General features: G+C 45.6%; 1 protein-coding gene across 5 annotated transcripts in view; it reads right to left on the minus strand.

Moving 5' to 3' along the window:
- Positions 1-480: 480 nt before the first annotated feature.
- MYO5B (myosin VB) overlaps positions 481-23981 on the minus strand; it is a 291515-nt gene continuing 268014 nt past the window's right edge. For all 5 annotated transcript variants that reach the window (XM_053408482.1, XM_053408479.1, XM_053408481.1 and 2 more), the window contains 10 exons: positions 20241-20439; positions 14595-14688; positions 11157-11300; positions 9831-9982; positions 8538-8627; positions 6889-7039; positions 5154-5439; positions 3984-4158; positions 2477-2557; positions 481-1161 (listed from right to left, as the gene is read on the minus strand). In XM_053408482.1, the coding sequence (XP_053264457.1) occupies positions 1009-1161; positions 2477-2557; positions 3984-4158; positions 5154-5439; positions 6889-7039; positions 8538-8627; positions 9831-9982; positions 11157-11300; positions 14595-14688; positions 20241-20439 (1525 nt within the window). In that variant the 3' untranslated portion in view covers positions 481-1008. The remainder of the gene's footprint in view (positions 1162-2476; positions 2558-3983; positions 4159-5153; positions 5440-6888; positions 7040-8537; positions 8628-9830; positions 9983-11156; positions 11301-14594; positions 14689-20240; positions 20440-23981) is intronic.

Here is a 23981-nt window from a genome sequence, read left to right on the forward strand (position 1 = left end):
TGCAGATTGGCACTGCCACTAGTAACTGTAAGGACTACTCAACTATGATAACAAGGAACTGACATTTTTGTGAAGTATTTTGGACCTTGTACCCCTTACTACCTTTTCTCACAATCACAGTAAAAGCAATGTGTTCTCATACATATTCACAGGATAAAAGAGGCATAAAGATTTTGGATTGGTCCGAGTAACCTGCAGCAGTCTGCAGTGGAGCTCTAATTATAGGGCCAAACTCCTGCAGAGGTTTCTGGGTCCATGACTTTCCTCTTTCTCAGTGTGGCACATGGACAAAATATTTATGGCCACTTAATATACTGAAGGCAGGCTGAAACTGCCCCACTGACCGCTTCTAGGTTATGGTCCGTACAAAGTTGCCTTTGATGGAGCTGGGACAACAACTGTAACCATCTTCTTGTGCCCCAGGTGCAAGGAAAAAGCATTGTTCCCTCCACCAGTTAAATTTCCTTTCGGACTACATAATTAATTCTTGGTTTGGCCTACTGCAACTTTATTTCCCGAAACAATCATTTTAGAAATGAAGGGCAGCAGCAGAAATTCAGAAATTGAAGTTCAGTATGTGCAAGCGAGCCCTATAACCATGGACGACGTTACGATGCACGGTCACGAAGGCTTCTTTCTATTATTTCAAGATAGAATTTCTCAAACCACAACCTAAGAAAATGAAAATAGTTATTCCATTTACCAATGCTGGTGCCTTAATGGCAGCAGGGAAAGAATATTTTTAGCATGGTATCAAGTGGTACAACCCCCCCACTTGTTTCAAGTATTCTTAGCAGCAAAATCTGCCTCCCCCCCAAAAAAAATCCCCTCCATACAAACCAAAAAGCATCCAACCAAAAATACAAGATTAGTTTCTTATGCTATACAATTCAGCACTGATTCACTAAAGTGTATTGGTTCATCAACCATCATTTGGTCCACATTTGAAGAGATCCTTAAATTCCACTTTTTGCTTAGGAAATTTGGCTGGGAGTCAATATAGTATCTTCAAACCCTGTTGAGGAATTCCAGGCCGAGAGAAGCGGGGATGTGGATAGAGTCCATGGTTAGAGAAGAAGGGTTGAATGGAAACAGTACAGGGAACATGAACTTGAAGTCCAACAGTAGCTGTGGAGGTTCATTCCGCTCTTGCAAATTTGCCTACAAGAAATTGGGGGCAAGGGGATGGGGAAGAAAACATAAACATCAGCAAACAGACAAAATGCAGCAGAGTTCAGGTTGGAACAGCTGTGTGGTTGAGACCAGCCTCATCCTCAGATGGCTTTCTGCAGCTGAGAGAGGGGAATGAGTACTAACACTTATCTGGTTGCCATGGTAGTCAAATGAGCAGTCAAATATTGCAAATTGATTGACTGATTCCAAGATAAAAGCCAAAGAAAAGAACTGTTTGGTGAATTGTTCATATTTACCAAAAACCTTCTGAGACCAAATCTTTTCATCAAGTGGCTAATTGTAAAACTTTTGGTCTAAATGGCCAACCATATTGGATTTTGATCCATTATTCTATACAGTGGTACCTCGGGTTAAGTACTTAATTCGTTCCAGAGGTCTGTTCTTAACCTGAAACTGTTCTTAACCTGAAGCACCACTTTAGCTAATGGGGCCTCCTGCTGCTGCTGTGCCGCCGGAGCCCAATTTCTGTTCTTATCCTGAAGCAAAGTTCTTAACCTGAAGCACTATTTCTGGGTTAGAGGAGTGTGTAACCTGAAGCGTATGTAACCTGAAGTGTATGTAACCTGAGGTACCACTGTACCAGGACTCTGGGTCATGGGAACCAAACCTTTGTGCCAAGAAAAGCTATTATTCAGCTATTCTTTTCCCTCAAAAGATTAGAATCACAGAAGGGAGGGTATTTGTGGGTGTGGATGCTGAAAAGCTCCAACCCCTCCAGAAAGTCACCATTCTAAAATCCGCAGCCCTCCGTGACTTGAAGGGCATTTTTTTCCAAGCCAGGAGGAAATCTGGCAATGTTTCCAGTATTGCTTCTACAGGTCAAAGATAGATGGCATCCCTCTCACTGTTGGCCTTGTCTGTGATAGAAGCATTTTGCAACAATCAATATAAATCTGCAGAACAGGAGCACAGCATATGGCTTTGCGTGCATGGAAGGTACCAGGTTCCTTACTTGTGTCTCCACCTCCAAGTGTGCAAGGAGTTAAGATCTTGGGCTGAGGCTGTGGAGAGTCATTGCTATTTGAAATAAATAGAACTGGGCTACACCAATGGCCTTGTGTGCTTCTATGAGTGACGCTGCACAGAAAAGGTACTAGTAAGAGTGGGAGGGAAACTGAGCATCTTGGGTTAAAAAAAAAAGGCAATATAATTGCTTTTGTATCCCTGTGATCTGTTCCTGAACCAAGGCTTTAAAAGCTCTGCCATTTAGAAAACACACATGGTTGGTTTTTCTGTGAGGCAGAAGGAGAACCTCCCAATGCCTGCCTGTTGGAGCACTCACCTGAATGTTTCTTATGAAGGCTACTGTCACACGCTCTTCAAATTCATTCACGGGAGTGTAGAGATTGAGTATTTTTACAATCTGTGGACAGGAAAATAAGACGGGGGCTTAGAGCAGGGCGCATACACAGAGTAGCTGAATTGATGCAGTGCGCCTTGCATCACTGTTTATTTAAAATAACGTAGCCACTGTTGGCAAGTTCTGTCGGAGGACTTAAGTCTGGGAGGAGGAACAGAGCTGTTTTTATATTGTAGGTGAGACTCCTCAGAGGGACTTAAGAGCGACAGTTTTGCGAGATTAATGATGGAAAGAGCGATGTTATTTATGTAAGCAATGATATATGGAAACCATTTTGATATGAGGATTGGATGAAAGGAAAAATTCACACAGGATTATAATTGGTGTTTATCTGCTTAAGGAGATTATCAGAAGAGATCATAAAGAAAAAAATAAAAAAATATACGAACAAGATGAGATGTGGAAACAGCAAGATAAGACTGGATAGAATTATAAACATTATTTGGACTGATTTGGATATTAACGCAGTAGCAAGAAGATGATCGGAATCCCCCTTTGGAACTTGAAATATGGGTCCCCTCAACAAAAATTTAAAATTCGGCTTTGTAATTCGGAATTTATGTGATGTGATTTGATTTGATTGGTCGGCTAATAAAAATCATTTTTTATTTTTTTAAAAAGTAGCCACTTCTCTCAAGGAAAGAGGGAGAAAACTTAGGGTTTAACTACAAGTTGCAAGGGTAACACAAGGGCAACCAATCTGGGTGGGGAGGGGAAGGTTAAATGCTTCCAGGTGGGAGTGGGTGCTTAACATTTGCAACAGCTGCCCGGTGATTTTTCTCCTGTAAATGCTTTCCTTTGGCTGAGGGGGTAATAACCTCAGAGAGGACTTGGGGAGATCCAGGGTCAAATTCTTGCTTGGCCTTCAAGCTCACCAGTAGGGTAAAGGTAAAGGGACCCCTGACCATTGGGTCCAGTCTTGGCCAACTCTGGGGTTGCGGCGCTCATCTCGCTTTATTGGCCGACGGAGCTGGCGTACAGCTTCCGGGTCATGTGGCGAGCATGACTAAGCCACTTCTGGCGAACCAGAGCAGCGCATGGAAATGCCGTTTACCTTCCCACCAGAGTGGTACCTATTTAACTACTTGTACTTGGACGTGCTTTCGAACTGCTGGGTTGGCAGGAGCAGGGACTGAGCAACGGGAGCTCACCCCATCACGGGGATTCGAACCGCCGACCTTCTGATCGGCAAGTCCTAGGCTCTGTGGTTTAACCCACAGCTCCACCCGTGTCCCTAAACTCACCAGTAGCCTTGAGCTATTTAATCTCTCTCAGCTTGACCTATCTCACAAGGATGTTGTGAGCTTAAAACGGTGTGGGTGGGTTTTTTTGGGACAGCAAAACAATCTTGTGTTTGGCTTTGTCAAGTCTTTTGTTAAGACTTTGACCTCACAAACAAGTAAATCAATGCATCCCTTCACCTCCTTACCTGCTGTGTGGTGAGGGCTGTGCATAAGGAACATATTGCCTCCGCATCTTCTGAGGTCTTCTTCTTCAGCTGCAGGAGCTGTGCTGCCTGGATCAGAGGCTCCATGGTCTTGGCAGCCCCGCTCTGTTGTAGATTCTTTCCTCGCAACCATTCCTCCAGCTGGCTGATGTTAAACCTGGACCGACACAAGAAGGCCATGATTTTTTTTAAAAAAAAATAAATAGGAGGAGGAAGAGGAAATATTTCAAACATGGCAGGTTGCCTCTGAAAGTGGCTGAGAAGATTTGAGTTTCCCAAGGCAAAAAAGACCCCTGGGTGTGCTCCTCTGTAGCGACTGACTCCCGAAGATGATCTGCACAGCATGAGAGATGAGCTAAAGTCGAGGCAAGCAAACTGGTATGATTGCACTACTGCACCAGGGGTGGCACATACAATGCTCCCACATTTTCTTGGTGAGGCAGTGCGTACTACTGGCCTTCTTCCTCCTGAAAAACTGGTATCTATGGGACCGCCTCTCCTGGTATGCCCCGCAGAGGACCTTAAGTTCCATGAATAACCATAGTTTAGAGGTTCCGGGTCCTAAGGAAGTCAGACTATCCTCCACCAGGGCCAGGGCCTTTTCAGTGATGGCTCCGACCTGGTGGAATGCTCTGTCCCATGAGACTAGGGCCCTTCAGGCTTTAAGCTCCTTCCGTCAGGCCTGTAAGACAGAGTTATTCTGCCTGGCCTTTAATTTGAATTCAGCCTGATCTTTTCTTTCCCTTCTCTTCCCTCCTCCTCCTCTTTTATGAAGATCACCCACTCAGAGACCCCACAGCTAATTCTCCCCTGGCCTCCTCGCTGGCCCAAGTAGGACCAATTCAGCCAGCTAGCCCTGGGGATTATCTAATGCTTATTTCCCCTAAACTGATTTTTGAATTTTATTGTTATTCATGTTTTTATACTGTATTTTATGCTGCTTTTATAATTAAGTGCTTTAAATTTGTTGTTAGCTGCCCTGAGCCCGGTTTTTGAACCCGGAAGGGCGGGGTATAAATTATTATTATTATTATTATTATTATTATTATTATTATTATTATTACTGGAAGAAGCAAAATGGTGGCATTGGGAGACGTGCAGCCTTTGGGATGGGTGACTAAGCGTGAGCATGTGCTTTGGCCTGAAGCCCACCTGAGTTGCATGCCTGTGCTCCACGAGCAGACATCCTTCCTCAGCAGCAGATTGTTCAGGGCCACTGCATTGATCATGTAGAAGAGCTGCTTCACAGCCTGTTGGATGATCTCGGGGTCGAGGCCCTGGTCGTACATGACGCTGTGGAACGTGTTCAGCTGGCGGATGATGGCCTCCAAGGTGTAGAAGTTGTCGCTGTCCCCCATGCTGGAGGTCCGCTTGCGGTAGCCCATTGGCTTCACGCCCGACAGACCCTGGATGCTCTCGTTTTCTAACACCGCCGTCACTGGGAAGGAAAGAAATTACTTTATTTGTCACTCTATAAGACGCACCAGACCACAAGACGCACCTAGTTTTGGGAGGAGGAAAACAAGAAAAAAAATATTCTGAATCTCAGAAGCCAGAACAGCAAGAGGGATCGCTGCACAGTGAAAGCAGCAATCCCTCTTGCTGTTCTGGCTTCTGGGATAGCTGTGCAGCCTGCATTCACTCCATAAGATGCACACACATTTCCCCTTACTTTTTAGGAGGGAAAAAGTGAGTCTTCTAGAGCAAAAAATACGGTATTTGCAAAAAGCAAACTAGGTGTCTTGAGAAACCTGAAATGCTTGTGTTTCAGTGCCGAGTTTTCCTATACACCTCCACCCACCTATCCAGCTGCACAAGTCTGCCTGCCTCTAAATCACCGCAAACCGCATCTTTAAATTGCAGGCAATTTGCATTTCAGTCCCATGAGTGGATAGTAATGGGCTGTGGTAGTTCTAGTGGCAAATGAACACAGCGCTCTGGTAGCCCAGAGGGAGCAATGAGCAAGAAGGAACTTTCACCCAGCACCAAGGAAGACTTCCTTTGTCAGATTAATCTTCTCGCTCTTGGCATAGGGGTGGATAATTTTATGCAGCGTTCCTCCTGCGTCGGTGTTGGGGAGGATTAATTACTTAATAGTTATAAAGCATGGGAAAATGGTGTGGGTAACAGGATGGGTTGGAACTCAATTAACATACTGTAAAAATTACGAACACCTCTGCACAGAGGTATCATAAATACACACTGCAGCCCCAGCATGCAGTTTGAGTAACTTCCGTATTTTAAGCCCTTGCGTAACACAGGCGGAAAAGGGAGGCAAGGAAAGGTAAAATTAACATTCCTAGATGAATCTGAAAACATGTGGAACTGAGTACTGAGCAAAGGCCTCAGGACTGTACAAATGTCAGCATTTGCCCCCCCCAACAAGTTTCTAGTCTTCATGGCTGTGAAAATGCATAGGCCTGGTGAAATTTCAGGAATCGTAGCAGGGATTCCTGTGCAATTAGCGTTTAAATTCCTGTGAAGGGATTGTGGTGGGAAAACTCATTGGCACAGATAATCCCTATTGGATGCCTGCCAGGTTCTGGTTTCAGATCAGTGCTTAAAAAACCACAAGGATTTTCAGTTCCAACACGAAGTTCTCTTGCATACATTCCTCCCTAGCAACAACTCCAAAAATAGTTTCCATGTATGAAAACATGATGCCCAAACTGGCTGATAATGTGTACAAACCACAAACAACTCCTTCACTGCAAACCCTATTGGTGTTTGGGGCGCTGTGCCCACTGGGTAACTTGGTAGATAGTATTGGTCACCCCAAATATTATGGATATGGGTCTGCTTCTGTTGGATTCCATCTCCCAGTTTAATTCAGGGTGCGCTGAAATGCACCACTGGGCTGAGTTAAATGTGAGCACTGGTGTTTCACCTATCATGGGCTGCAAGACGCCTTCTGCAATTTTAATGAGCTGCTGGTAGATCTGAATGGAAAGATCACTTAGGATCTGGCGGTACTCCGTGAGGTCGAAGTTCTTCAGGCAATGTTCATTCTGCTTCACAGTATTCTGGGTCATAAAACCCTAAAAAAAAGGGAGACATTTAGCCACGATTGGTTTGCTGACATGTAAACCAAAGCAGACTCTTCCAAACACGACCCTGAGAAAGGCTTGGGCTTTTTGGCCAGATCTCAGGGTCATTGTTGCCCACTGCCCATTTGCAGGTTTGTGACAGGCAATTCGAGTTCCCCATGATGTCTAAGCAGACACTGTTTAGCTGGGAGTGTTCTGCCCTCCTGCTTGATCTATGGAGCCCTTGATCTATGGCAGGAGAAGGTCTCTCTCATTGGAGAAGTTCAAGTGACTACCAGGTCTTGAGCATTTCACTAGCTGCTTGGTGCAGGTATGAATTTGATACCCACAATGGGCAGCATGTTCTGGGATGAAGGTAAAGGTAAAGGACACCTGGACAGGTAAGTCTAGTCAAAGGCGACTATGGGGTTGTGGCGCTCATCTCGCTTTCAGGCTGAAGTAGCCGGGATTTGTCCACGGAACAGCTTTCCGGGTCATGCGGCCAGCATGACTAAACCACTTCTGGCGCAATGGAACACCGTGATGGAAGCCAGAGCACACATAAACGCCATTTACCTTCAAAGTGCAGTGGTATCTATTTATCTACTTGCACTGGTGTGCTTTCGAACTGCTAGGTTGGCAGGAACTGGGACAGAGCAACGGCAGCTCACCCCATCGCACAGATTCGAACCACCAACCTTCCGTTCGGCAAGCCCAAGAGGCTTGGTGGTTTAGACCACAGCGCCACCTGCTCCTGTACATTGTGTTCTGGGATGAGGAGGGATACCAGGATCCTACTGCTGGGTAGGATGCATGATGCACAGCACACATCCCGGCATATTTTCATGTTGATATACTTAAATAAAAATAGACAAATAGGGAAAAGGCATTTTGGCTCAGTCCACCCACCCATCCTGCTTCTGGAAACGATCTAAGGGCATTTTTGTTGTTGTTATTCTAGATCTACTGAAGTTAAACTCAAGGGAATAAGCAGCTGTAGCTTCCAGGGCAGATCCATAAGAGGATGAAAAATTTTATGCTAATAGGGGACTCATTCACTGAGTGTGGAGCCTTGTGTAGCAAAATGGCGCTGTCCACAAATAGAGGTATCTACAGACCTGGAGGAAACCCAAATTTGCACAATCTTTAGATAAACCTCTAAAGGAGAGGAAACTCCAAAAACAAAACAAAAAACCACCACACATAGTCAACAAAGACTGAGCATGCTCAGTGAGAACAGAATATGTCCACAGGTGGGGCAAGAGAACAGAAAATCGGGGTGGTGGGTGAGAAAAGATGTAATATCCTGTACTCAACACTGCACATTTTTCTTGCAAATCCCATTTGTTCTGATAAAAGATACTGCAAAGATAATTCAGCATTAGCCTTTAATGGCAAGTTCCCATTGAAGTGAATGGGAACAGCAGTGCTTATTTCAGTAGAGAAGTTACAGATGACAGACTGTGTGCACAGCTATCATGGTGACATTTCCCACAACCACTTATCTCACCGTATCCCCACTGTATTGCTTCAGGCAATGTAGAAGGCGGCAGGTGTTAGCCAGCCAAAACGACGTCATCTCAAAGTCATCGTGATGTTTCTGCGAAGAACCCAAGACAAATATGATGAAAACCCTCTTTGAAGCCTCTGCTTGTATGGGTTAGTTTTGCTTAAAACCCCCCGATTAATTCCTGAAGTCACAATATCCTTCTAATCACATGTCCATTATAGGCAGGTGATCTAGATATCTGTAGCAGGAATGCTTAATTCTGCTATTTCCAAATATGCTTGCATTGAACCATTAGGGAGGTAGTGTTGCTGTAGCAGGAGGAGAAGCAGTAAGAATGGAGGGGCAGACAAATAGCCATCCCTTGAGCCCATGAGACTTCTTCATTACCTTCTTGAAAGAAATCTGGTTCGATCAGTTACATCTTGCTTGCAACAAAGCCTGGCACTTTCCCTTCATGGCTATCTCTCATGCAGACTTTTGGTTGCTCAGTCTGCAGCATAAATTCTCTGGTACCAGGACTGGCTCCAAGCTTAAGGTGGGTGCTGGGGAAAGTGCCCTTTGGCGGACGCTATCCGACTTATCTGGCAGTGGTTCCTAGCTACGAGCCACCTAGCTGTACTTTCCCCAGGGAGACTGATGATAGCATCACAGCAGAGCAGGAAATTAACATGGCTGCTCACAGACTCAGCTGCCTGGCATGAGTGGGACAAGGCAGATGTCAGTGCTGGTAGGTCCTGCCAGGATGCTGGGGCCTTGGCAAATCATAGATACTGACACCAGGCCTGGCAGGAAGAGTAAGGTCTAGAAATTGTGAGCTCTCAAGCAAAGGCCATGAAAAAGAATGAATGTGAAGTTCTTGACACATCTACTGATGCTCTTGCAAATGCCTGAGAGCAGGCTTCTTCAACTTCGGCCCTCCAGATGTTTTTGGCCTACAACTCCCATGATCCCTAGCTAGCAGGACCAGTGGCCAGGGATGATGGGAATTGTAGTCTCAAAACATCTGGATGCCAGGTTGAGGAAGCCTGCCTAAGGCTCTCTGGGTGCACTTTTATGTCTTTAAAGGTTCCAGTGTTTATGGAGAAAGTTTCTTGAGTTCTGGATGGAGGGGCAGGCATATTCTTTCCCTAGAAACTTCTACTGCCAACCATCCAGTTGTATGTTTAACCTTGTCACAGTTCTTGCTAATAATATCAGAACAAAGCCAAACAAAACAAAAAACAAAAACCCAGGCAATTTGTTCCCATTAGAAAAACCCTGAAATTAGGTGTTAGGGTTTTGCTTTGTTTTTACCTTTAATACTTTTTTAATGCCATTGATGGTAGAGGTAAGCAAGGAGTGCACTTTATGATCATCGTTACTATAATCTGCATGCCTGATACACATGTAAAGGATGTAGGCAGGAAGACAGGGCACAGTGGCAGAGACCATTTGGGGCTTCAGATCTGTGAGCAGGAGAGAAAACCTTTCAGACAACCTGACTTCTTAACAGCGTAGTTATATATTATACACACCATCTGAATGATGACCAAATCACAGAATTACTTAATTATCAGATTTCTCCCCTATAATATAAAATTTATACAAAAAACACTCCCTCCCTCTCTCTTTTTAAAAACCCCCAGTTATGCATGCATTAGCTAAATGAAGTATATCACATCGTGAAGAAATGGGCCCACATTAATACAGTTAAGTGGGCATTGCAGGGGAAAAAAAACTCAGTGTGTAAGAGGGATTTAAATCTGACGATTTAAATACTTTACATCTGATGATTTAAATACTTTACAAGCCATTTTAAATCCTTTTAAAAACCAGAATGATATCTGATTTCTACACGGGGTTTCCAGTAGATCCTGATCATTTTTGCACCTGCTTAGGTTTGGCAATTCTGCAGCATCACTCAGTCCTGCTTTCCAGGGGATGCCGTATAATTTGCTTGCTGTCAAATTTTTGTGCTTCTGCTGTGAAACCCTTGCACGTTGCAGAGTATTCTGGGAAGTGTTAAGTGTTCTCAGGTGCACACTATAGAATAGCCAAGTTTTCTGGATCAGGTTAAAGATTCATCCAGTCCATCATCTTGGCCAGCAAGACGCTTCCAAGAAGGCAGTCCTCCTTTCCTGCAATGCTGAGATATTCCATCCAGGCTCTACAGCTAACAGCCATAGACAGACCTATCTGTGGTGGATTGGTCGCACCCTTTTTGATGGCCCTTGGATAGTGAATTCCACAAATTAATTGTGCGCTGTGTGAAGAAGTACTTTACATGGTCGGACTTCCTGGGACCACCACACAAAACAGGAAGTACACCTTATAAACAGTGCTTGAATTGCTGGGTGGAAGAGAGTCTCTCCTGCCCCCTCTTTTTCTTTCAGCAACAGCCTACTTCAATAAACTTGGTCCCATGGCTTGGCTGGAAATGGGGTTCACCCCTACCCCACCTGTTTCTGTTGTTTCAGAGCAAATGTCCTTTCCCTGCAGCTGCCCATTACACGGAAACTTCAGTAGATGTTGGCAGCCATCTTTCAGGGAAGTGTGCCTGCTGTTACTTGCCTTCCTACTGGGGAATCTCTGAGGATTCTTTTAATAACTAGGCCTGACAAGCAAAGCCAAGAGCATTACCTGTAATGAGATTTTTCACAAGTAGCGGCTCATCTTCTTTGCAATACTCCAGCATTCCCTGGAAATCTTTCTCCTTCCTTTGGACAGTGACCTGTCTGTTGAGTTCATGCCGCCGCTTTTCAGTCTGTTCGACAACTTGATCAGCTGCGAAGAGAAAACAGATGGGCCGGCGCTGAATCAAAGTAAATTGCTAAATGATCAATGCTGTGCAGATACCTTACAGGCAGGCTTAAAGCAGCAGCCTTGAAAAGGAGCTAGCGTCGTCTGGTTTGGTTTGGTCCATTTCAAGCCAGCGGTCTCAGAGAGAGGCTACTGCAGGGAGATTTCTTACCTGTGGTTAGGTGATCAGGAGTGGGTCACAGAATTGCACACTTCCTTCTCACCTCCCTTGGCATGAATTCCACTGCCCACTTTAACTGGGGCTCAGTGTTGGAAAGGCACCAAAGCTAACTGAACTTGGACGGATGTCTGTGCTTAAAGGTAAAGGGACCCCTGACCATTAGGTCCAGTCGTGACCGACTCTGGGGTTGCGGCGCTCATCTCGCTTTATTGGCCAAGGGAGCCAGCGTTTGTCCGCAGACAGCTTTCGGGTCATGTGGCCAGCATGACTAAGCCACTTCTGGTGAACCAGAGCAGTGCACGGAAACGCTGTTTACCTTCCTGCCGGAGTGGTATCTATTTTATCTACTTGCACTTTGACGTGCTTTTGAACTGCTAGGTTGGCAGAAGCTGGGACTGGACAACAGGAGCTCACCCCGTCGCGGGGATTCAAACAGCTGACCTTCTGATCAGCAAGTCCTAGGCTCTGTGGTTTAACCCACAGTGCCACCCGCGTCCCATGTCTGTGCTTAAGTTCTCACAAAAAGCCGATAAAGTGAGGCTGTGTCTGCGTCATCTCTCTTCAGACTGTGGGTGGGGCACATGGCTCCAATGATTTAATACTCCTTCATATGAAAGCCTTACTTGCACACAGAAGGCTAGCACATGCCTCATCTCCCTTGTTTTCTATGCCCAGGTAAGTATTTTAATATGCAGAAGCATTCAATCAGACGAGCCTTCTCCTAAGGTCTGGTATAGCTCCGGCCCAGGCTTACTTCCCCACATCTGTTTGTGAGAAAGAATCACAAGCTCTACAGGTGCCAACAGCTGCATGCCCTGTCACTGTTACATCCTCTCTTTTCTTGTCCATTCCTTCCCTACATGAACAAAAGAAACCTCTCCAGGGACTTTCCTAATCACACTTATGCAGGAGTAAGCAGCTCTGAACCAAGTGGGAATTACCTCTAAGTATACCCACCTGCTAATAAAAATGGATCTTGTGATCACTCATAATCACAAAAAGTTGCATCACCATCAAGTCCACTAATGGACCGAGCAGCTCACTGCTAATTTGCAGTTAACTGCCAATGGCTACAGATCCCAGACACTTATTTGGATGCTATCATGTATTTATTTTTTAAAATTTGATTTACTGTTACAAATATATCCCATCTTTTATCCAAGGAGCTCAAGGCAGTGTGCATGGTTCCCCCCCCCCTCGCCATTTTATCCTCACAGCAACCCTGTGAGGTGGGTTAGGCTAAGAGACTATGATTTGCCCAAGGTCACCTAGTGAGTTTCACATCTGAGCAGGGATTTGAGGCCTGGTGTCCCACGTCCCTTCCCAACACTCTTTTATCACAGCGCCACACTGGTTCTCAGTGTAGTAAGATATGGCAAGCTGCCCTCTGTATTGCTTTGTTGTTTTTTTGTTCCTGTTTTTATCATGTGCTTTGTGTTGCTGTACTGTGTTTTGATGTTGTGAACTGCGCTGAGATCTATGGATGAAGGGCAGCATACAAATTTAATAGACAGACAGACAGACAGACAGATAGATAGATAGATAGATAGATAGATAGATAGATAGATAAACCGTTCTGTGAAATGTGTGAGAGAAGATCTGGCCACAACAACTGAATCGTATGCGCAGCCCACCTCCCACTCTCAAACCTGGTCCAAGGTGCTCATCATTAAGTCCTGACTTCCTGGATTGGTCCCTAGTGGACGACTCAGCTGCAGCCATTAGACAAAACTGCTGTGTTCACCGGAAAAAGAGAAGCTCTGCTCTTTAACCGTACAGGGAGATGGTGACTGTACTGATGCCTTTTGTGTGTTATTACTCTTTAAAGTGGCTTACCATAGAGGATAACCACTGTGGCACCCTGGTGAGGGGCGCAGCAGTGGTATTTATTAGGAAAATGGATATTAAGGCACAATTCAAATAATGCGGCAAGTGCCACTTTGATGCATGTAAATTACAGTGACAAGAACCATCTGCTCCAGCTGCCACGATGCAGAATCCCCTATTCATTAGGCTTAATTTCATTTAATGACCAGCTTTCCAAAACCAGTCCTTCGGATCAAAGCCTGGCGTAGCTAATCGATCTGTCAAGCCACCAAGATAAAAAGAATTACAGGGCTGCACAGATGTCTTCTTTCCATGTTCCTTTCTTGCTGAGGCATTTCAACTGCTGCTGTAAATATACAGGGTTCCCTTAATAGGTGCAATATATCCAAGAGGCACCAGGAGGTGGAGTGCTTCCTCGGTACTAAAAATACCAAAAGCCAAAGGAAGGCAGGACTGAAAAGAGCCACAGGGAGGCACCATGAGAACTGTTTTTTAAAGCAGTCCAGCTCCTGTCCCTTTTTATAGGCAAGAATTGTGCACCCCAGTCTATCAAGACTGCGGGATGTTATAGTGGGGGTGAGATGACTGATGGCACCTATATACCCTTGTATTCTGACAACATCTACCCTGAACTACCTACCAAATGAGTAGCAATGACTTTGGCGCTTAAGGTTCCTGACCGTTCCTTCCCCCTATGCATAACTCTCCTTGGTCTTCCAATCAATATCCTGATTTACACCTTAAAATCATAGCTGCTGCTGCAGCCTCAGAGTTTCTGGTTTTCTGTTGGTTTAAAGATGCACAAGCTGCTCAGCTGTAGGGGACGCTGGTGGCACTGTGGGTTAAACCACAGAGCCCAGGACTTGCCAATCAGAAGGTCGGCGGTTCGAATCCCTGCGACGGGGTGAGCTCCCGTTGCTCGGTCCCTGCTCCTGCCAACCTAGCAGTTCGAAAGCACGTCAAAGTGCAAGTAGATAAATAGGTACCGCTCCGGCGTGAAGGTAAACGGCGTTTCCATGCGCTGCTCTGGTTCACCAGAAGCGGCTTAGTCATGCTGGCCACATGACCCGGAAGCTGTACACCGGCTCCCTCGGCCAATAAAGCGAGATGAGCGCCGCAACCCCAGAGTTGGCCACGACTGGACCTAATGGTCAGGGGTCCCTTTACCTTTTGCTGCTCAGCTGCACCGAACTCCCTGTTATGGGGAACGGAACACAACCGAGTTCTGTTGACTTCTCATCTACAGCAGGAACATCTCAAACCAGACCTACCTTCATAATCTTGGACTTTCTTCATGTAAATCTTGAGCTGCTTTTTCAGCTTGCTTTCATTCTTCTTTAGTTTTTCTAGCAGCTCTTTGAGATCCTGAAAGAAAGGAATGACATCTGTAATCAAGTTAAACTGCTTCACTTGGCTAACAGAGCAAAAGCCTGCGTGCGCTGCTGCCAAACGCTCTGCTTCAGCCGTGCAAACACAAAACCAGCAAATGGTTCGTGGCACTCCCTTTACTGATTTGCATTAAAACAGTCCCCAGCAAGGGCGTTCCCACTTTGAACAGGTAATCGGAAAACATGCTAAAATGTAATAAAAGGGCCTGTCATAGCTAGAAACAGCCCCCCGCCCCAGCGTTGCATTTACCTCCAAGGGTTTGGCGTTTCTCTCTAGCTACAGGGCGTTCCGGTTGTATGCCCTTTCCCAGGGCTTGCAGCTTAAATTTATGGGAGGCATGAAAATGACTGGAAATTAGAAGCACTAACAATTCCACTAATGAGTATGCAAGGAATCCTGGTTTTAGTTTGGCACACCCAGTCCATAATGCTGTTCTGTGTCCTTTCCACATTCAGATTGGCCTCATTCACAGGGTTAGGGGGAACCTCTGACCAAATTTGTGGGCCTAATTTGGCCTGATGCAGCTCCACACATCAGGTGTGGAGCAAGTAGAGACGTACAGCAGATAGGAACCTTGCAGAAAGCAGCGTTGAAGGCTTTTTGAGGTTTTCCTATGGGTAATTCATGGTTTGTGGTTTCCTGCTTGTCAGCTTCCCTGTTCACATGGCAGGAAATTACGTGATAGGAAGGGGTGGAGCTAAAAAGCTCACTGGTTCAAGGATTTCCATATGGGGCGCTCCCTCAGTTAAAGTTTATACCACAGTCAAACTAAGCTGTGGTTTAACTGAACATGCAGCCTGCTGGTAAAATGTAAAGGGACCCCTGACTGTTAGGTTCAGTCACAAACGACTCTGGGGTTGCAGCGCTCATCTCGCTTTACTGGCCAAGGGAGCTGGCGTACAGCTTCCGGGTCATGTGGCCAGCATGCCTAAGCCGCTTCTGACGAACCAGAGCAACGCCCGGAAACGCCGTTTACCTTCCCGCCGAAGCGGTACCTATTTATCTACTTGCACTTTGACGTGCTTTCAAACTGCTATGTTGGCAGGAGCAGGGACCGAGCAACAGGACCTCACCCCGTTTCGGGGATTCGAACCGCCGACCCTCTGATGGGACGCGGGTGGTGCTGTGGTCTAACCCACAGAGCCTAGGGCTTGCAGCCTGCTGGTGCAAGCTGCTAAAAAAACATTGGTGGTTTGCTCTTCCCTGCTGCTTCTAGGAAGCAAGCCATGAGCTGTGGCATGAGTGTCACACCTGAACCTGGGTTTGTGGTTTGTTTTGTCCAGAGAAAGCATGAGAAGTAAGCCCAAAACAAACCTTGCTGACCACTCACAGGTTTGGTTTGGAAATAACGAGCCTGGGTTTGGACAGAACGCCAAGCCAGACAATGGTTTAGCTCCCAGAAGTAGGACCAGCACCTCCAATTTCAGCAATGTGCATCAGTGCACACTGCACATTCGCCTTGAAGCCACAGCTCAACTATGGTCTAAAAGCAGTGTGTGAACAAGGTCACAATCTTCATGGGGTAAACTGCTGATGCATACCCATGAATAAAAACTGCTAGGGAGAGCCAGTGTGGTATTTTGGGTAGTTGGACCAGAGGGAACAGGCTTCAAATCCCTGCTCAGACACCAAGTTCACTGGATGGTCTTAGAGACAAATCACAGGCTCTCAGCCCAAACTACCTCAAGGGGCTTATGGTGAGGATTAAATGGGAGAAGCCCAATTTCTAAGCTGAATTGAGTATCTAGAATGAAGGATGAGGCACACAGATACAACAAATAAAATCAACAGAAAGGTCTAAGGAATTTGTTGCCTCCTTCAGCCAGAAAGAAGTTGTCTAACTTTTTTTTTTTAAGAGACCCTAAACACACCACCAGCTTTTTAAAGCTGTACATTGATTTCTCTTTCAGGGTCCATTTCATTCTGCACCAGACCAATCAATCATGCGTTGTGAGCTTTTCATATAATAGTAAAGTGAGTAATTTGTCAAGTTGCTCAGGGTGAGGCTGAATTATTTTAAGGAGCCAGTTATCGTGTTCTCTCTTTCCTTGCTGTTCGACTGCCTGCCTGATCTAGCTGTAATGTTATCAAAAGCTTGGTTCCATGTAGAAGATGGAGACAGTGTGGTTCAGCAGTTAAAAAAACACACACACACACCACCAGCAGTTTGAAGCAGTAAAGCCTTCCTTGCATGTTTGGGCTGCAGGTAGAGGGAAGGGGAAAAGAAGGCTGCATTGTCTTCTCATTACATTAGATACATACTGGTTTCTTCAAGTGCAGGGTTTAGGATTTTTAAACACATGTACGCACACACAAATTGCCCACGTGATTCTCAAATCTGGAACAGGACCCTAGTGTCAGGGTTAGGAGTGCTTTAACCGTTTGTCCCCTGCTGTGTTCCCAATCCAGATAAGGCCTTCTGTACCAGTGGGGGGTGCGGGGGGCGCTGTGGGTTAAATCAGAGCCTAGCACTTGCCAATCAGAAGGTCGGCGGTTCGAATCCCCGCGACGGGGTGAGCTCCCGTTGCACGGTCCCTGCTCCTGCCAACCCAGCAGTTCGAAAGCACACCAAAAAGTGCAAGTAGATAAATAGGTACCGCTCTGGCGGGAAGGTAAACGGCGTTTCCGTGCACTGCTCTGGTTCGCCAGAAGTGGCTTAGTCATGCTGGCCACATGACCTGGAAGCTGTACGCCGGCTCCCTTGGCCAATAAAGCGAGATGAGCACCACAACCCCAGAGTCGGTCACAACTGGACCTAATGGTCAGGGGTCCCTTTATCTTTACCCGCAATGGGGAGGAGTGTGTGCCTCCCATTCACTTCAATGGATAATTTTTTATCCTAATACCAATTTAAGGCATGTTCCCACCAATATTGACTCAGACTGTAGTGGCAATTTGTATGAAACATTTCCATGAAGCTAATGTGACATGGAGTTTGATCCTCAGCTGTGCAGGAAATCTATGCAAGGATAGCCGAATGTTTGTAGTTTTCACACAGCGCCTGGAGTTTAGAGATGCTTTATAAGTACTAATTAAAGCTGTGCGTGCAAAGAACAACAACCCCGGCAAGAAAATGGCAAGTGTTTGTTTGACAGCCCTCGATTGCTGGAGCTTCTGCCAGCGGGTTAAGCAATAGGCAGGTCTCTCCATGGCATGCCATAAAACCTTGCTCCCAACATAAATAATTACATTAAGAACAATCAGGGAATTAGTGGTTTATCTGACAAGGCTTCCTCCTACCAATTATTGCTTGTCAATCAGGCAGTCTTTGTTGCCCTCTGCCCAGCCAAAGAAACAACCTAAGGTCACTGATTCCCGACTTCCAGTGGAAGCAAAACACGGTACATAATAATTTACAATTTGCCACCTCAGTGCTTTTTGCCACAGTTCTTGACGTTCATATTTAAATGATTCTGACACATCTGCTTGGAAGTGATAAAAGTTTTCCTAATAAGATGCCACTGTGGAACACAGGCAGAAGCAGCAGGCAAATTGATCCCCACAAGCTCTCTACATTCTTTCGCGCTAGAGGGCCCCCTACTCTACTGCACTATCTCCAGGTATAAAGCCATAGCTCAGTGATAAGAGCATATGCTCTGCATTCAGAAGTCCCAGGCCCAATCTATGGCGTCTCCGGTTAAAAGGATCAGGTGATCAGAAATAAACTTTATGCCTGAAGTTCTGGAAAGTTGATGCCAGTAAGGAGCAGGTAATGCTAGGCCAGGAGCAGCCAATGTGATGCTCTCCAGGTGTTCATAGAATCATAGAGTTGGAAGGGACCCTGAGGGTCATCTAGTCCAACCCCTTGCAATGCAGGAATCTCAAGGAAAGCATCCATGACAGATGGTCATCCAACCTCTGCTTAGAAATCTCCAAGGAAGGAGAGTGCACAGTCTCCCGAGGGTTCCACTGTCTGACAACTTTAACTGTGGTTGAACCACAACTTCCATCTTTCCTGACCACTGGCTATGCTGGCAGGGGCTGATGGGAGTTTGAGTCTCACAATATCAAGAGGGCACCACATTGCCTATCTATGTGATAGGCTGCATGGACCAGTGCTTTAACACAGCACCTATGTTTTTCCTGCTATGAAAATCTCTCCCTCTCAAGACGCCACATCAGGGACACACTCTACAGTGGTACCTCGGGTTACATATGCTTCAGGTTACATACGCTTCAGGTTACAGACTCCGCTAACCCAGAAATAGTGCTTCAGGTTAAGAACTTTGCTTCAGGATGAGAACAGAAATCGTGCTCCGGCGGCACGGCGGCAGCAGGAGGCCCCATTAGCTAAAGTGGTGCTGCACATTAAGAACAGTTTCAGGTTAAGAACGGACCTCCGGAACGAATTAAGTACTTAACCCGAGGTACCACTGTACTCTATACCCAATACTGACCATGGTGTGGGCTGGGCTGCCACACAACTTTGTTATCCCCGACATCTTCCTGAAACATCTTCAATGTATCTATAAATTAGAAGGAGCTGCCATAGGGTTGATGGTCCGTATTGCCCAACGCTGGGTAGAATATCAACCCTTTGCAGCCTTGCTACGGATTCAGACATTTGGCAGTTGCTTAGTTACTGTTTTGAATACAGCAGAATTTGTAAGCTGCTCCTTGTGGGAAGTCTTCTCCTCTGCACACAAAATGGTTTGCATCTGTATAGTGGAAACGAAAGGTCTCACCTACTGGGCACACAACCATCTCCCCAGACAGTACGAGACGGAGGGAGGGCTGTTGCACCCATGCATTTCCTGCAGGTTTCCCACTGGCATCAGACTGGCCACTGTGAGAACAGGATAGCAGATTAGATGGGCCTTTGGTCTGATCCAGCGTGGCTCATCTTATTGAACCCTGCCCTGGAACGTAACTGAAAGGAGACTCAGACATTACAAGAGAGGGCAGCTCCAAAGGCAGAGGTGTGCAAGCAGCTCTTTCCTCTCCCCTGTCTCCAAGACAGGGTCTTTTTCTCACAGCATCTTAAAAAGTAGAGACATCACCTTGCCAACAAAGGTCCGTATCGTAAAAGCTATGGTTTTCCCAGTAGTGATGTATGGAAGTGAGAGCTGGACCACAAAGAAGGCTGATTGCCAGAGAATTGATGCTTTTGAATTCTGGTGCTGGAGGAGACTCTTGAGAGTCCCATGGACTGCAAGAAGATCAAACCTCTCCATTCTTAAGGAAATCAACCCTGAGTGCTCATTGGAAGGACAGATCATGAAGCTGAGGCTCCAATACTTTGGCCACCTCATGAGAAGAGAAGACTCCCTGGAAAAGACCCTGATGTTGGGAAAGATGGAGGGCATAAGGAGAAGGGGGCGACAGAGGATGAGATGGTTGGACAGTGTTCTCGAAGCTACCAGCATGAGTTTGACCAAACTGCGGGAGGCAGTGGAAGACAGAAGTGCCTGGCGTGCTCTGGTCCATGGGGTCACAAAGAGTCAGACACGACTAAAGCTCTAAACAACAACAACAATTGCAGTAATCCACAGCAGGAAGAGCCAGGGATTCTGCCAGTCCAACCATACCAGGTTTTCGCTGGTCAGCCGCATGATTTCTTGCTGGATTCCAAACTCCACTTGGGCTTCTGGCGACAGCTGCAGCGTCTGGAAGAAGACCTCCTGCTGTTTCTCCATCTCTTCCCTCAAGGTCTCCATTTGCTCCTTCAGAGTTTCTACTTCCTCTTCATGCTCTCTCCTCTGATCCTGGAGCTGGGCCTCAAGGAGTCTGAGGGTGGGGAAGGCGAAGTGGGGGAAGACAGAGAAATCACTTAATCACTTGACCTCTCAAAGCCAAGGTCCGGAAGAAACAAAGAAACCGCACAGCAACTGGACACAAGGGATACGATTAGGATAGCCCAGTCAGCAGAGCATGAGACACTTAATCTTGTGAGTGTGAGCTCCACGTTGGGCAAAAGATTCCTGCTTGCAGGGGGTTGGACTAGATGGCCCTTGGGGTCCCTCCCAACTCTACAATTTGTTGACTCTATGAACTACTATGGGTGGGGCATGAATTCTCAGAGGGAAATGGGCCCCCTTTAAGAGTTGAGGGCAGTTGCTAGGTGACAACACTGCATCAGCTCTGAAGCCACTCTTCTGTAAAATATTTCTGTAAAGCCAGCTGTTATGTAGACTTACACACTAAGGCGTTTATATTGGGCATAGGTTACGAGCTGCAAGGATTGTTATCGTTAGGTATTGGAAAGTTCTTTCCAGCGCTACATTGTCAAATTGGTATCAAGTGGTACAGGATACAGTGCTGGTACAGCTGAGGATTGTATGAGGTCAAATTAAGAAAGATAACTTTACTGTGGAGTGGTCTGATTTTATAATATTTACTAATATTGAAGAGCATGGACAATCCCCATTACAGGCATACAGTAAAGTTTGGTTGACATAGATTCTCCTTTCCTTTTCACACAATGTATCTAAAATAGCAAAAAAAGGTTTGAATTTTTATGTAGAAACTTGGTATTTTATTTTCAAATCATCCATTCTGAGAGAAATGAATAGCAAACTAACCTTTCCGATGGGTATGTTTTGGATATGGTATACACTGAAGAGTTTTTGATTTATTCTTTAAAACAATTACCTAATTTTGTTTTATTAATCTTTTTTTCTCCTCCTCTCTTTCAGTTACTTTATCCCACAACAATCTTAAGTTTGTGTCAGTTTGTTTCACTGAAGTGTATAATGTTTTGACAGCGGCAATATTTTTCCCCTTTCCTTTTTATGTGTTTTAAAATATAATAAAGATGAATTAAAACAAATGCAAAAACTCTGAAGCCACTCCAGCAAGAAGGAAGCAGCCAGCCATACTTCCGGCGGGGAGGGGGGCTTTCTGAGGGGCTCATTCATGCCAATGTTCATGGAGCAAGTCTTTTAAAAGTTATTATCATTACATTACATTACATGTTTATTTATACCCTGCCTTTTTCCCTGACAGGACTCAAGGCAGCTCAAAATTAAGAACTGCTAAAACCATAGAAAAACCAATAATTAAAAAACAATTAAACGTTGATAGTATTAAAAAACAATTATACATATAAACAATCTATTAAAACCACACCAATAATTACAATAAAGACACCATAGCACCAACCCTTTCATTAAAAACAGCCAGGAACTGTTGGAACAAGAAGGTCTTTGCCTGCCAGCGCGAGGACAACAAGGACAAAGCCAGCCTAGTTTCTCTCGGGAGGGAATTCCAAAGTTGCCGGGATCAGAGCGGGAGAAGGCCGTTTCCCGCTTCTCCACCAATCCAGGACTGAGAGAGGTTCCCTGCCCCTTCCCCTCTCTGAAGGAGAAAAGTAGTGTGGCCAGAAATGGGGAGGGGGCCAAAGGTAATTGGCCCAGGACTCCCTCTATCTCTATCAGATAGATAATGGTTCCTTCGTTTTGTAGAGAGGGGTAGCCCTCATTCGTATTTCCTGGAGGTAGAGACTGATCGCTGGGGGAAAGCTCATAGGAGCCAAGGAGTGTCCAGTTCAGGATAAATCCTCCCTACAGAATGAGTGCGAAAAAGTTTAAGATTGCCTGAATAGGGTATAAGTTGTTGGGATATGAGTACTACGCAGCTGCAAACTAGCTTGGTGTTTACATCACATGATATGGCTAGCCCTGGGAAAGGAAGTATCAGCCAGTTCGCAGGGCGGTTCACAGAGATTTGTTCTGTGTGTAATATGAGACCTTCCTGTTGCGTATGAGAAGGAAGTCTTACAGAGTTGCTTGGAGGAGACTGAACTGATCGGACATGTTTTGTACAGATGTACAGACAGAAATAAACCGTAGATGAAACAGACTTTCTGACTTTCTTCTTTCTCCTGCTGGTATGCGGGGAGGGAGGGGGTGTGCATCTTTCGCGCAGGGAGATGTCGCCTATTAAGATCTAGCCTGGACTGTGAGGAGTAGATCACCGGAGACAAGCCCCGGGAGCTGGGAGAGGGGCCGGCCTCTCCCGAGGGGGCTAGTTTTCCAACATAAGTAGGCCACAAAAGTGCCAGGTTCAAAGAGACCAAAGCACACGTGCCGGGGACCTTTGCAGGAAGGAATGCCTGTGTTTTAGAGCATAGTTAAACTATGGAATTTGCTCCCACGAAAGTTGGCGCTGGCCACCGACATTAAAAGGATTCAAAAGAGAATTAGACATACGAATGGAGGATACAGCCATCTGTAGTTACTAGTCAAGTTGGCTATGTTCTACCTCGAGTCCAGCTTGCAAGCTTCTCCCATAGACACCTGGATGGTCACTGTTGAGAGCAGGATGCTGGACTATAAGGTTCCCTGGCCTGATCTAGGAGGGTTCTTCTTATGGGTGTTGACCTATTGTCCTTATTAGAAACTTAAGTTCTTATTTAAAAACTGCTTTTCCTGGAAAACTGCAAGGAGGGTGGGTGAATCCCACAATCTCCTCCCTGTAAACAACTGGGCCTGCAAGTTATGTTGCCACGGATCCTGCTATCTCCACATCTCTGGGGGTCTGCTAGAGTTTCAGGGGAGCAGGCTTGAAGGGGCTGACTGGGCCCAAGATCCTTCCTGCTACTGACTTCTGTCGTATTGATTCCAGAGAATGGTGAACGCATTCTGAATTTGGATACATTTTAACCCAAGAGAACCTGGTCCCTCCACCCTCCGAAAGGTATCACCTTATTTGTCTTGTACCTCAAATTGTCAAGCTATTATATTTCTGAATTGGTCTCTTATTCAGAAGATGAGTTATGAATTATTTCTGAGGTATCTTTGAAAGGTCTCCAGGCGAGGCTCAAAACGTCATTAAGTCATTTTGAAAACCTAAACACTACATTTATGAACTCTGTTGTATCCTGCTGTACAAGAAAGTTTGAAATGCCTATATTATTTATATATATATATATATATATATGTGTGTGTGTGTGTGTGTGTGTGTGTGTGTGTGTAAAAACATGATTTTATTTTAAAATGAGGCAACTTGAATAATGGAAGTTAAAAGGGTGAAAGAAAACCTCCACAGACTGTGCCAAAGGGAAATTAAAACCATGGTTTTCGATAGCAAAGTGGAAGAGAGGCTTTAAATCACAAAAAATAACCCTCTTCTAAATGAATGCACACTGTGCAATTCTGCACAAACAATAAATTAAGGAACATGCAGCACTTTCCATACCAGGGGTTGCGCGAAACAATTCTTTGCATTTCTGACTCCTTTTCCACCCACTCCTACGAAAAGTGTGATTCATCCCTGACAAAGGTTACAGCTTTCCCGTATATGCCTGCACTGTTGGGTGTGCTGGTAAG

The sequence above is a fragment of the Podarcis raffonei genome, chromosome 11, assembly GCF_027172205.1.
Source record: "Podarcis raffonei isolate rPodRaf1 chromosome 11, rPodRaf1.pri, whole genome shotgun sequence".
Classification (NCBI taxonomy): Eukaryota; Metazoa; Chordata; class Lepidosauria; order Squamata; family Lacertidae; genus Podarcis; species Podarcis raffonei.